The following is an 11,643-nucleotide window of genomic DNA, read 5'->3' as shown; positions in this document are numbered from 1 at the left end:
TTCCTTTCCATTTTGGGTGAGTGTTTCTGTCTTGAGCACATTCTCTTTTGTTTACTCCATGCATGGTATGTGGCTAATCGATGAGTTATGCATGACTGTGCATGTATCGTGTCCGCAGGTTCCACTGGATTCTGCTAGTAATTCAAATTCAAAACTCCAAAGTTCTCATCCACGACTCTCTGAATATGGATCCGGCGCTTTGGGCCGACATGAGAAAAATGATGCAAAAGTAATTATTTTCATTCGTTTGCGCTCTATATCGATCGGCCTATTTCGTTTATCATTTCCTAATATCAAGTAACTAATTAATAACTCTCTTGTTCATTTAATTTTCTTTGCCTCGTAGGGTTTGGAGACGGTTCGTAGATCAAAAGGTCGGTGAATTCAAAAAAGAGCTACAATTTAAAAGGGCAAAGACTGCGACTGGGGATATTCAGCCACCGGGGACCAATCTATGTGGATACTATGTTTGTGAGTGGATCCGGAGATACACCAATGAGCGGCAGCCGTCTGAGAACAACATCAAGAGGATTAACCTCCGGACGACGCTTAGTCCAGAAGCTCGCTTCCGACCACTTCAAGAGGAACTAGCCGGATGGTTCGTGAGGGAAGTCATCGATCCTAGAGGAGAACACTATGTAGAGGACGTAGAACTTTATATGCACTAAATTATGTATGGAAACTTGTTCAAAATTGTATATGGTCATCCGATATTGAATATATATTGTATCTTTTTGGTTCTAATTTCAAATTTGTTTGAAATTGTACATTCATATGCATGTATGTAGTACCGTAGAATATGTGAAACTCCTTCAAAATTAAAAGAAAACACAAAAGAAATAAAACAATACAAATTAAAAAGAAACCAGGTTAGGGGGGGGGGGGGGCTAAAACCCTAAACCTGCGGCGGCCTTTAGTCGCGGTTGGCCAGGAGAACCGCGACTAAAGGTCCTCCGCCCCGACGGACTTCTGGCGGCCACGTGGACGTGCCTTTAGTCGCGGTTCGTAAGGAACCGCGACTAAAGGGGGGGGGCCTTTAGTCGCGCTTAATTGGTCGCGGTTGCTCAACCGCGACCAATGGCAGTTGCGCACCGCGACCGATGGCCTTTTTTCTACTAGTGTCTGCAGCATCGTTTTACAGCTTATCAGCAGAAAAAGGAAGCTGGTGATGCAGTATAGCAGCAGCAGCAAAATAATTGCAGACCACCAGCAAAACGCAACAGGTTACAGCAAACGGTAAGAAAAAGGAACATCCAGATCAACGAAGCGTCAGAGTGGGCGATTAAGGTAATCATCTAGGGTAGCACAAGTTGTTGGACCTGGCTTCGTTGGAGCGCTCCATTGCGAGGCTACGATCTCGGATTACGTGGCTGGCTGAGGGGGATGCTTGCACTAGATTCTTCCATCTGCATGCAAACCATAGTAGGCGCAAGAACTTCATCGCGCATCTCAAAGTGGACGGGGTTCTGGTCTCGGACCAGGAGGACAAGGCCAACGCCGTGGATGTCTTCTTTGAGGAGTTGTTGGGGTCGGCGCCGGACCGGCCACACTCCCTGGATCTTGACTTTCTCGGGGTTCGATCGCATGACCTCTCTTAGCTAGAGGAGCCTTTCTCGGAAGAGGAAGTTTGGGCGGTTGTTCGCTCGCAGAAGCTGGACAAGGCGCCCGGTCTGGATGGCTTCTCAGGTAGATTCTACGTGGCTTGCTGGCCTATCATTAAGAAGGATGTGATGGAGGCATTACATGCGTTGTGGAGTGGTGATTGTAGGGGACTACACAAGGCCAACCAGGCTTTGGTCTCGCTGCTGCCGAAGCATGCCGAGGCGGTGGAGGTTAAGGATTTTTGGCCTATCAGTCTAATTCATAGTGTGGCAAAGCTGTTAGCCAAGGTACTCTCCTCCCGACTCGCCCCGCCTATGGCAGAGATTGTGGGGCCGCAACAGAGCGCTTTCATACGTGGGCGTTTTCTTCACGACTTTTCAGCTGGTGCACTGCACTGCGAGGAAGCTTCATGCGCTTAAGCGTGATTCCATCCTTCTAAAGCTGGATATCACCAAGGCGTTTGACACCGTGGACTGGGCCTTCCTGCTGGAGGTGTTGACCAAGCTAGGCTTTGGCCGAAGGTGAATTTCCATGGTCTGTGGCTTGCTTGGAACAGCATCCACGCGTGTGGTGGTCAACGGAGCGCCGGGCGGCTTGATCTCTAACTGCCGCGGGCTCCGTCAGGGAGACCCCCTCTCTCACCTGCTATTCGATACAGTCATGGATACCTTGCACCTGATGTTGGAGCGCGCGGCCAAACTTGGCCTGCTCACAGAGTTGGCTGCCATGGGCATCAGGCATCGCACCTCGATGTACGCTGACGATGTAGTTACCTTCATCCGCCCCTCGAGGTGGACTTGCTCACCTGTGCGGCTATTGTGGAGGATTTTGGGGTTGCTTCCGGGTTGCGCACAAATCTAGCCAAGTGCTCACTCCACCCCATCCGTTGTCAGCCAGAGCAAGTGGATTTGGCGCGCCAGATTCTCGGCTGCGAGGTTGGCTCCTTTCCCTTCAAGTACTTGGGCCTTCCACTCAGCCTAAGGAAGTTCACGGCGGCACAGTTGCAACCATTGGTGGACAGTGCGACCAGCAGGCTACCCACGTGGTGCGCCAAACTTCTGAATCGTGGAGGTAGGACCATCTTGGTGCAAACCACACTAAGCGCTATTCCGGTGCACGCCATGATGTCTTTGGACATCCCGCCCAAAGTGTTGGAAGTGCTTCGTAAAATTTGTCGAGCCTTCTTGTGGAAAGGTAGGGAGGAGATCCAAGGTGGCCACTGCTTGGTGGCTTGGGACAAGGTGGCCTCCCCCAAGGTCTGGGGCGGCCTTGGCATCCCTAACCTCAAGCTCCTGAATGTTGCTCTCCGTTGTAAATGGGCGTGGCTTAAGTGGGTAGACCCAACGAAGGCATGGGCCGGTTTTGACATCAAACTGCCCGGCCCATGCATGGCTATCTTCAAGGCCGCCACCTGCGTGGTGCTCGGTGATGGAGAGCGGGCAAGTTTCTGGAAGGACTTGTGGCTGGACGGTATGCGGGTGGTTGACATCGCCCCAAACGTGGTCAAGCTCGTCTCCGTTAGGTCGGTGAACTCTCGCTCGGTGAAGGAGGGCCTGACGGGGCGGTGGCTACTTGACGTGGGCCCGGATCTGGGACCGGAGGCCCTCGCCGAGTTCTTCCTGTTGTGGCATAGGCTAGCCAACATCGTCCTTAACCCGGAGCGAGAGGACATGTTGGTTTGGCGGTGGTCGAGGGATGGCCAATATTCCTCCTAGTCGGCCTATGAGGTCTTCTTCGCGGGAGCGGTAAAGGCCCCCGTCTCCGATGAGATCTGGCGGTCAAGGGCCCCCTACAACTGCAAGTTCTTCGCTTGGTTCGCGTCAAAGAACCGCTGCTGGACGGTAGATAGATTGGGACGCCGTGGCCTTTCGTGCCCGTCGGCGTGGAGCCGGAGACGTTGCAGCACTTGCTCTTGGGCTGTGTGGTGTCGAGAGAGGTCTGGGCTTGGACGTTGTGTTGCTGGGGTAGGATGGACTAGATGCCGGAGGCGGACACTGAGCTACTGGATTGGTGGACTTCGCGCCGATGCCCTGCGGAACATAGGCGCGATATGTGGACAGCCATCATTCTCGTCTTCTGGTGCATCTGGAGGCACCGCAACGACGTGGTCTTCAACAGCGTGGCGCCCTTGCAAATGACCATTACGGCTAGTATCAGGTTAGAGTTTGATAGGTGGCGCCGGGCGATGCTCTTCCACTCGGAAGCTTTCGGTTTCCCTGCTCCAGTAGATAGACCGTGGCAGTGGGGAGAGTAGACGTGAGTAGGGGAGCTGCCACCTCTTGTTGGCAGCACAATCCTGCCTTCTTTCTTCTATACTAGATGACCTGTTGCGCTATCGCGCAAATGGCGGAGGCTAACCATAAGGTTTGGCTTATTTTAGTACCGGAGGTTGGAGCGGAGCTCTTCCATCGAGTACATTAGTATCCGACGGGGCGTGTTACCGCGTTGCTCACCGTAAGCGTTGGTTTATTTCAATACCGGAGGCTCGGAGCGTATAGCTCTTTCGATGCCGCCCACTTGCTATCACTCGAGTGGTAACTCGGAAATATTATGGTTAAGTGGTTGCGATTTCTTATTTCGTCACTTGCACATCCTCTCTTCCTCTTTCAACCTCTTAGACATATTCGGGAAGTAGGGCATTGGAGCTACTCGCAGTTGACTTTGGCGGATTGCATCTCCATTTTTTGGTCAATTGATTGCATAGCAACTTAAGACTTTTAACAATCGATGGTAACAAAATAGTAGGATCTAGGATCTCATAAGGTTGGAGCGGAGCCCTTCCATCGAGTGTAGTAGTATCCGACAGGCCGTGTTACCGCGTTGCTCACCGTAAGCCTTGGTTAATTTCAATACCAAAGGCTCGGGAGCGTAAGTGTAGCTCTTTCGATCACCGCCATCATCATAGTAGCAAAGGTGGAGTATTAGGGTGAAATAGCCATCCATGGTGAGCTATAGTAGTATTCATCGTGTTTAGTTGGAGGAAACGCCCTCGACAGCCCTTGTACTCTCATTTGGCTACTTCGTTTTCTTCGGCTTTGGCTTATTTTAGTATTAAGAATAAGCTTGAAATTTAACAGTTTTAGCACCATTCCATCAAGGTGGTGTAGTAAGATCTGACAATTTCAGCGCCAAGCCAAAAGTGAAACAGTAGCTCATATAAGTATTTTCAAGGAAAAACCAAGGACCATAATACTGAAGTTCTAATACAATCGTATGGACACGTCAAGCGCCATAGCATGGATCTCTACATAGGTTGTTAGGGGTAATTCATAGCACAATGTTACAGAACATTGGCAATAGGGAACCGAGGTGCTCTATACAAAATATTACCAAGGCTTACCCAGCAAATCAATCTTACAACTACAATAATACTATTTCATTGATCGGTCAGATGACCAGCTTGGGTTTAACACGCTTGATGCCCCAAACATGCCAGTGTCATCCACACCAAAAGCAACCTGATCATTTAACCAGGAGAGCAGACCTGATGCATTCTACTCCGATGCAGAGCAAAAGAAACGCGGGAGCTCATGTACTTAGCCTGCAAAATAGTTTGACTCGGTGTTGAGTCATAAATATACTCCACAAGCATTGTACCATGCATCAGGCATGTATTTTTTTAAGCGCCTAAACAAGATAACGACATACCTAAGTCATCAAGAAAAGACTGGAAGATTTAAATCATTGCTCAGAGAACATGTTAATATAGATAAAAACATAAGCTCGTACCCTTCTCTGAACACGTTACCACAAATAAAAAGAAAGGGTCTACCCTTATCTTGAAATGTTACAACAAAAAAAACATAGGCAGATATATCTAACCTCGTACTAACTTAGAAAGCCCTAGTGTTCTCTTCGAATTAAGTTCAATCGTCGTACCTATGAAATTGGAACAATGCACCCGACCATCTCCGGGATTCTTCTTGTCAGCTGCAACGCTTGATTACTCCGCAATCCATGCTCTGCAGCTGCAATTACATTCTCCGTTAAGACATGTCCAACAAATAAATGTTTGATTGGCCAAAACTCACCCACCTTCTATCGCCTGGTGGAGCCGGAGATTCGATAGCTGACTCTACACCAACAACCGCAGCTTCGCGAAATACATCACTTGGCTGATCTGGCTATCCCTGATCCTTGTTGCCATGAACGAAAGGCACCGCACCATCCAAAACATGCCCTGCGGAGAAAAAAGATCAGTACAATGCAGGCAACACATCCCAAAAGGAACAAAAGTATCGTGACATGAGGCGAAACAAGGCAACCTTTTGGTGCAGAACGGTCTATATCAGGGAACATTCTGCATTTTTTCCAATTAGGTGCAGCGTGAGCCAGAGTAAGGATTGGCAACCTAAGATTTTTTTCCTTGCAAACAAGCAGAACACCTACAACACGTGAAAAAGCAGTGTGAAAGATAGGCAGAGCAACATAAGTCTTATGTTAGGAGTTGCAACATACTAACATGTTTTGATTGCAAAGATGGTGGCTTGACCTATAAACTTATGTCAAATAAGTTGTTTCATGTTGTTGCCAAATGGCGCAAATATTAGATATCAGCATCTCACGAGAATAGAAGATCTTTTACTGGAACAGGTGGTGTAATCAGGCCAAAATTTAAGCCATAAATTTTTAACCACAAGCAGCACATATATTTATTTAAGGTTTACAAACTGAAGTACTTGAAAGGAAATTAAATATAGATCATGGTACTGCAGCTATCTGTTTAAGCTACTACTACTTCACAAATGTATATTGCTTGGGACAATTTCTGAAGCCATTATGTCTTATCTTAAGCATCAACCGAAAAACTCTAAATGCCTATTTTCAGGGCATGGTTAGTTTCAACCGAAAAAACTTTAACAGCATGCACCCTTTCTTTAAATAGACTACTCTGCTATACTGTATTTATTAGTTGCCATAGAAACATGTGTGCTCCTATCATCAGGTTTCCATGAATGTTGTTTGTTTACCTTTTTTTCTTACTCCTTTGGTGACTGAATTCTGGGAACAAACGTACCTCCACTCGCAGGGCCGAAGAGGAAAGAAGAAATTTCCTCAAGCAGCATCGATGCACGCACATGCCATCCTAGAAGAATTGACAGATGGCAAGCAAAACAAGCCAAGGAAGATTAAAGGCATTGCAACAAACATGCAAGGTGCAACAAACACATGAAAAGGAGACCCACCAGAATACGCAGGCAAAGATTAGCGTAGAAGATGTGGACGAACATCCTAGACCTGGATGCAAAAAGGAAAAGGAAAATTAGGCAAACCCATTAACAAGAACAGGGCATGTAGGGCAACGAACACAGTAAGCCAGTGCGAAAGAGAGGAGAGAAGAACGGTGAACCAACCTCAACCGTACGCATGCACGACAGGAAACTCCGCGGGCAGAGAACGCTGAACCAACGGTGGTCAGGCCCGGGGCGGCTCATCAGGGTCACAATTTCTGTAGTTTGACCAATTCCTGTTATCATTCTAAATTTCCAAAGATGCGCCAGATGCAGCCGGTGCTGCTCGCCATGGAGGCACAAAGATAATCGCTTCTCATAACCTAAAAAGGCACCTTATCAGCTTGCAACATATATGGTTGGTAGCTCATAGAAGAATAAACACCAAAAATTACATATCACCCTTAGTTCATAGTCATTGCATGACCCCCTTTGCAGCCTTAATTTATATCAGATTAATGAGTAATTTAGAACACTTGAAATAAATAAACCACATTTTTTCAAATCACCATGCATTCATATAATCTGTTTCTTTAATTAAATAAAGAAACTCACCAATTTCTTCAACATCCTTTGTAGCATACTGACATCAAAGTCCACCCCCTCTGTAGCAGCCTGCCGAAGAGAAATCCATAAGAGAATTAGGGAGGCTAACACCAAATGGCACATAAAAATCCACTACTCTGAAATTGTATTTATTATTATAGTTAGCCAACATGGAAAATGTTAGCCAACATGGAAAATGGAAACACAACGGAATAACTAATTCGAACACGGAAAAGAGATAATTTAATCATTAGAGGCAAATACTGAAAACATGTTGATCTTGTAGGATTCTATTTCTCTGCTGAAAATATTTATGGAGTACAATAAGTATAGTGTGTCATACTGACATCAAAGTCCACCCCCTCTGTAATTTCGCACCATTTAAATGTCAAGTTAGTTGTAAAATTTTATCTAATAACAATCTTAAACCCTTGAGCCACAATAAAAGGTATGTCTGACTAAAAGCATAAGGATGTTAGTGCAGTTTTTCTGAAAAGAGAATGTAATAAAATATATTAATGCCTCTGTATGCAATCCTACCGCAAAATGGTACGAAAAAATAGAGACAGTAAATATGAAGCAACTCCTACATAATATTCTACTTGCTTTCTCTTGTAAAGTAGACCATGAAACTAATATTCTACCCACCTACACATTAGGCAACTCTCACCTAATATTATGACTGCTACCCAGTTGCTTCAGACCCACTCCACGAACTGCTCCTTCCAGAGTAAACAGTCAAGATGGATGCAAGAAGGAACACACAAAAATGAAAGAAAAGCACCGCAAGCAAGGGGCAAGGAATCAATAACAAAGCGTATTGAATATATAGTTTGCCCACAATTCATGATAACATGAAAGCACCGCAACTGAAGATTAAACAAGATGCTGATATTTCGTAAAATACAGAACCCAACGATTGCCAACACCTTGTGGCCCACTAAAATCATCACCATATATATGCATATATTGAACTGAAGAAAATTTAGTGGATGGAGTAGAGTAACAGCTGAAGTGGCGAACCGCTGCTAACCTTGCTCGGGTTGTGGAGGTCACGGAGCCTCAACATCATCTATGCGCACAGCCTGGATACGTCTGATGAGTGGACCTCCGCCGCCCCATAGCCGCATCACGCAACCCCTCACGAACAGCGGGAATCCCCATGTCTTTTTGCTTGTCAATGCGCCATCTCATCAAGCTCGTCGATGCACCGTCGCGATCGCCATCGCCGATCTTGAGGATCTATTATGACAGCAAAACCAGCATGTATATTAACACTGGAAAATTACTGAAGAAGGGATATCCGCTATTTTTTAGAAGAATAAAAGTGCAACAGAACAATTGATACAAAGGTATAGTCAAGCATACCCCAAACCCCACCTTCTTATGTGCCTATCTTGGCGTAATTGTCCATTTCATTGTGGACCCCTTGACAAAATTACGGTGAAGAGAGCTATAGCTTACTTAATTTGTGGATGGTGCCTGAATAACCTCCAGCGTCAACATGCTGCAGCTCACTACCCTGAAGTAGGACAACCTCTGAACATTTTGAAGTCGGGTAATTAGGCCAACACATAAAACGAGAACCATTAAATGGGTTTAGAAGAGTTGGTTAAAAAATGTGGGTAAAATTTATAATAAGGGTTAAATGGTAGTCTAAAATATATATTAAGACCTGCAGTTAAAAGAAAGTGTCAAACCTTAATTTAGGTTATAGCTGGCAAGAAAATATCTAGGTGTGTGAGTGATAGGGAGGTAGTACCATGAACACCGACAAATATGCATATTATCACATATGCCAAAAGTGGCCAACTGTACAACAAAAGGAATTTGCTAGCTTGAGTAGATCATAAGCAACTGAAAGCAAGTATATATGCTATAAACAAGATCCGACAAGGATGAATAAGCAACTGAAAGCAACTTTACCTTCAGGAAACTGTGTGAGTGTATAGGCCTGGAATTAAAACTCGAAACTCGCGAGCTAAATGAGTAACTCGTGACTCGAATCGCCTCGACTCGAAATCGGTGTATAACGAGCCAAGCCGAGTTTCATATTTTGTCGTTAAACGAGTTCAAGCTAAACGAGCTGAGTTCATCAAACTCGTGAGTAGCTCGTTTAGCTCGGTAAGATGAATTCGGCCCAAGCCCACCAAAATGCGCAAGTATATTTGTGGTTTCTGAAACTTGGCAATCTTATGCTGATGATATATTGATCGTTGGGGTTTATATTTTTGTGGTACCATAGTCCAAATGCTTGTTGTTCATTATTTATGCCCAAATATCCGGGGGAAATGCATTGTAAATATTGCATGTTCTATTTGACCATTTTAAACGAGCTACTCGTGAGTTACTCGCGAGCTTTGCGAGTCGAGCCGAGTTTTAAATCCAGACTCGATTGTTAAACGAGTCGAGTCGAGCTAACTCGATTGTTGACCGAGCTTTAGCGAGTCAAGCCGAGCTGGCTCGGCTCGGCTCGAATTCCAGCCCTATGAGTGTATCAGTCACCACAACACCATTATTCGCGGTCTGTGCATTATACAAATCGATATGCTCAACCTCACCGTTACAAACACCCAACACAACCATTAGAATCCCGCACAAGTGATCAATTATTAGAAAGAAACACGCATATAGAGCAGAATCCATAGTAGAATTGATGAACTCAGCCTTCCTATTCTCAGCACACCGCAAAACCGAGAACAAATATGCAAGGTCGCGACAGTGAACCTTCTGACTGGAACATGGAGTTGTCCTGATGATGAAGATCCTTTGTGAGATCTGCTATACCAGAGGAGACTGGTCCACATCCAAGAAGAAAGTGAGCAGCTTGACCTTCAGCACCAATAGGTGGAAATTAATCTTCTCAAATTCATAAATAAGGAATAGTAAGGACACACAAACTGAGATATATTATCAAAATAACTGGCTGCAATTTTCGCTGAGTAAAGTACAAAAACATATCTACATGATGATTTCTTTAGAAATGCAATATTGTATTCCTCTTTCCAATACTTGTATAAATAAACTTTAAACATCAGTACAAAGCACTATATATAAATTTGCAGCACTCATGAATCCGTGTGCTAAGACAATCTCTCGCTGTTTATCTCCTAACGCTTTCCCAACCAGATCTGCTGCTAGCTGCAAGGAGAAATAACTTTAAGGTTGCAATCCATGGTCTAAACTGAAATCGATTTACTACATGCAAATAATCAAGAACACACCAGACATTAGAGCATGGGAAGAAACACAACATACCATCGCAGATGCATGCGTCGGATTTGAGGGCCATGGCCAGCATGGCCAACAGAAGAGAGGAAGAGGAGAGGGGAACGTGGGGGATGGGCAAGCTGGAGACCAGAGCTCGATCCCGCCGCCGCTGCAGCCCTCCATCCGCCAGATCTCGAGCACCGGTAGCCATCGCGCATCCCCGCGCTGGCCGAAGAACCGCCATCCATGGATCTCATAGAGTCACGCAGACCGCGCCATCTCATGTGTGCCCCGATCCGTGGAGGACAGAAAGAAGGAAGAGGAGGACCTTACTCATAGAGGAGTCTGTTGGCGCCGAATCCGTGCTCCACCACCTCCGTCCCAGCGCCGCCCCTTGCTGCTCCTCCAACTCCGGCGCAGGGTAGATTGAGGGTGAGAGGCGCGACGGCGGCTGCTCGGAATCGCACAGGAGGCGCCACGGCGGCGGAGCAACACGCCGGAGCTGGGTAGGTCGAGGAGGAGAGGCGGGACGGCGGGACGGCAGCTGCTCGGGGTGGCGGAGGAGGAGACGCGGTGGTGGCTCGAGGTCGATCCTGAGAGGAAGCGGGGATTGGGGGAGGATGGGAGGCTCGGGATTGGAGTGAGGAGGAGCCTTTTGGTTGGCTAGGGTTTTCACCGTTTTTGATTTTCTGAGGGACGCGAGCACGGACTCTGGTTGTCTCAAACAAACGGCCCCACGCATGCACGGGCCCAGCCGTCATGCACTCAGAACAAGCAGCGGACGGTAGAAAAAATATTACAACATCCAACAGTTGAGGTGAAAAGCGGGTTGGAAAATTTACTGTGCACGTGAAACGGACGAACCAGATTGTTTTGCCCCTCTCTGACCCCCTAGATGGCTGGGTAGTCTTGGGATATTTATAGATAGAAATGATTGATACATCTTTTCAAGGTGTATTCTCGAAAAAAAAGGTAATCATCTACTATATTGACTCAAGAACAAAAACAAAATAAAACACAAACGATCAAAGGTAACCAACCAACAAATCTAGTC

At 46.2% G+C, this 11,643-nt stretch overlaps 1 protein-coding gene across 1 annotated transcript; it reads left to right on the top strand.

Moving 5' to 3' along the window:
- The first annotated feature begins 1,168 nt into the window (after positions 1-1,168).
- Positions 1,169-3,317, top strand: LOC139831702 (uncharacterized). Its single transcript, XM_071821024.1, has 5 exons — positions 1,169-1,236; positions 1,427-1,574; positions 1,650-1,889; positions 1,984-2,123; positions 2,372-3,317. The coding sequence occupies exons 1-5, from the start codon at positions 1,169-1,171 to the stop codon at positions 3,315-3,317; spliced, it is 1,542 nt and encodes a 513-aa protein (XP_071677125.1).
- The last annotated feature ends 8,326 nt before the right edge of the window (positions 3,318-11,643 follow it).

This window comes from Lolium perenne, chromosome 5 (genome assembly GCF_019359855.2).
Source record: "Lolium perenne isolate Kyuss_39 chromosome 5, Kyuss_2.0, whole genome shotgun sequence".
NCBI lineage: Eukaryota > Viridiplantae > Streptophyta > Magnoliopsida > Poales > Poaceae > Lolium > Lolium perenne.
Note: the sequence above shows the minus strand (reverse complement) of the source record. Positions and strands in the feature narration are given on the sequence as shown.

Bases quoted from the DNA above. Each gene is read 5' to 3' on its own strand.
- LOC139831702 (XM_071821024.1), top strand. From the start codon at position 1,169: ATGCAGTATAGCAGCAGCAGCAAAATAATTGCAGACCACCAGCAAAAC. The intron at 1,575-1,649 runs GTTCGATCGCAT...GTTCGCTCGCAG, and splicing joins TGGATCTTGACTTTCTCGGG to AAGCTGGACAAGGCGCCCGG. The intron at 1,890-1,983 runs GTACTCTCCTCC...ACGACTTTTCAG, and splicing joins TGGCAAAGCTGTTAGCCAAG to CTGGTGCACTGCACTGCGAG.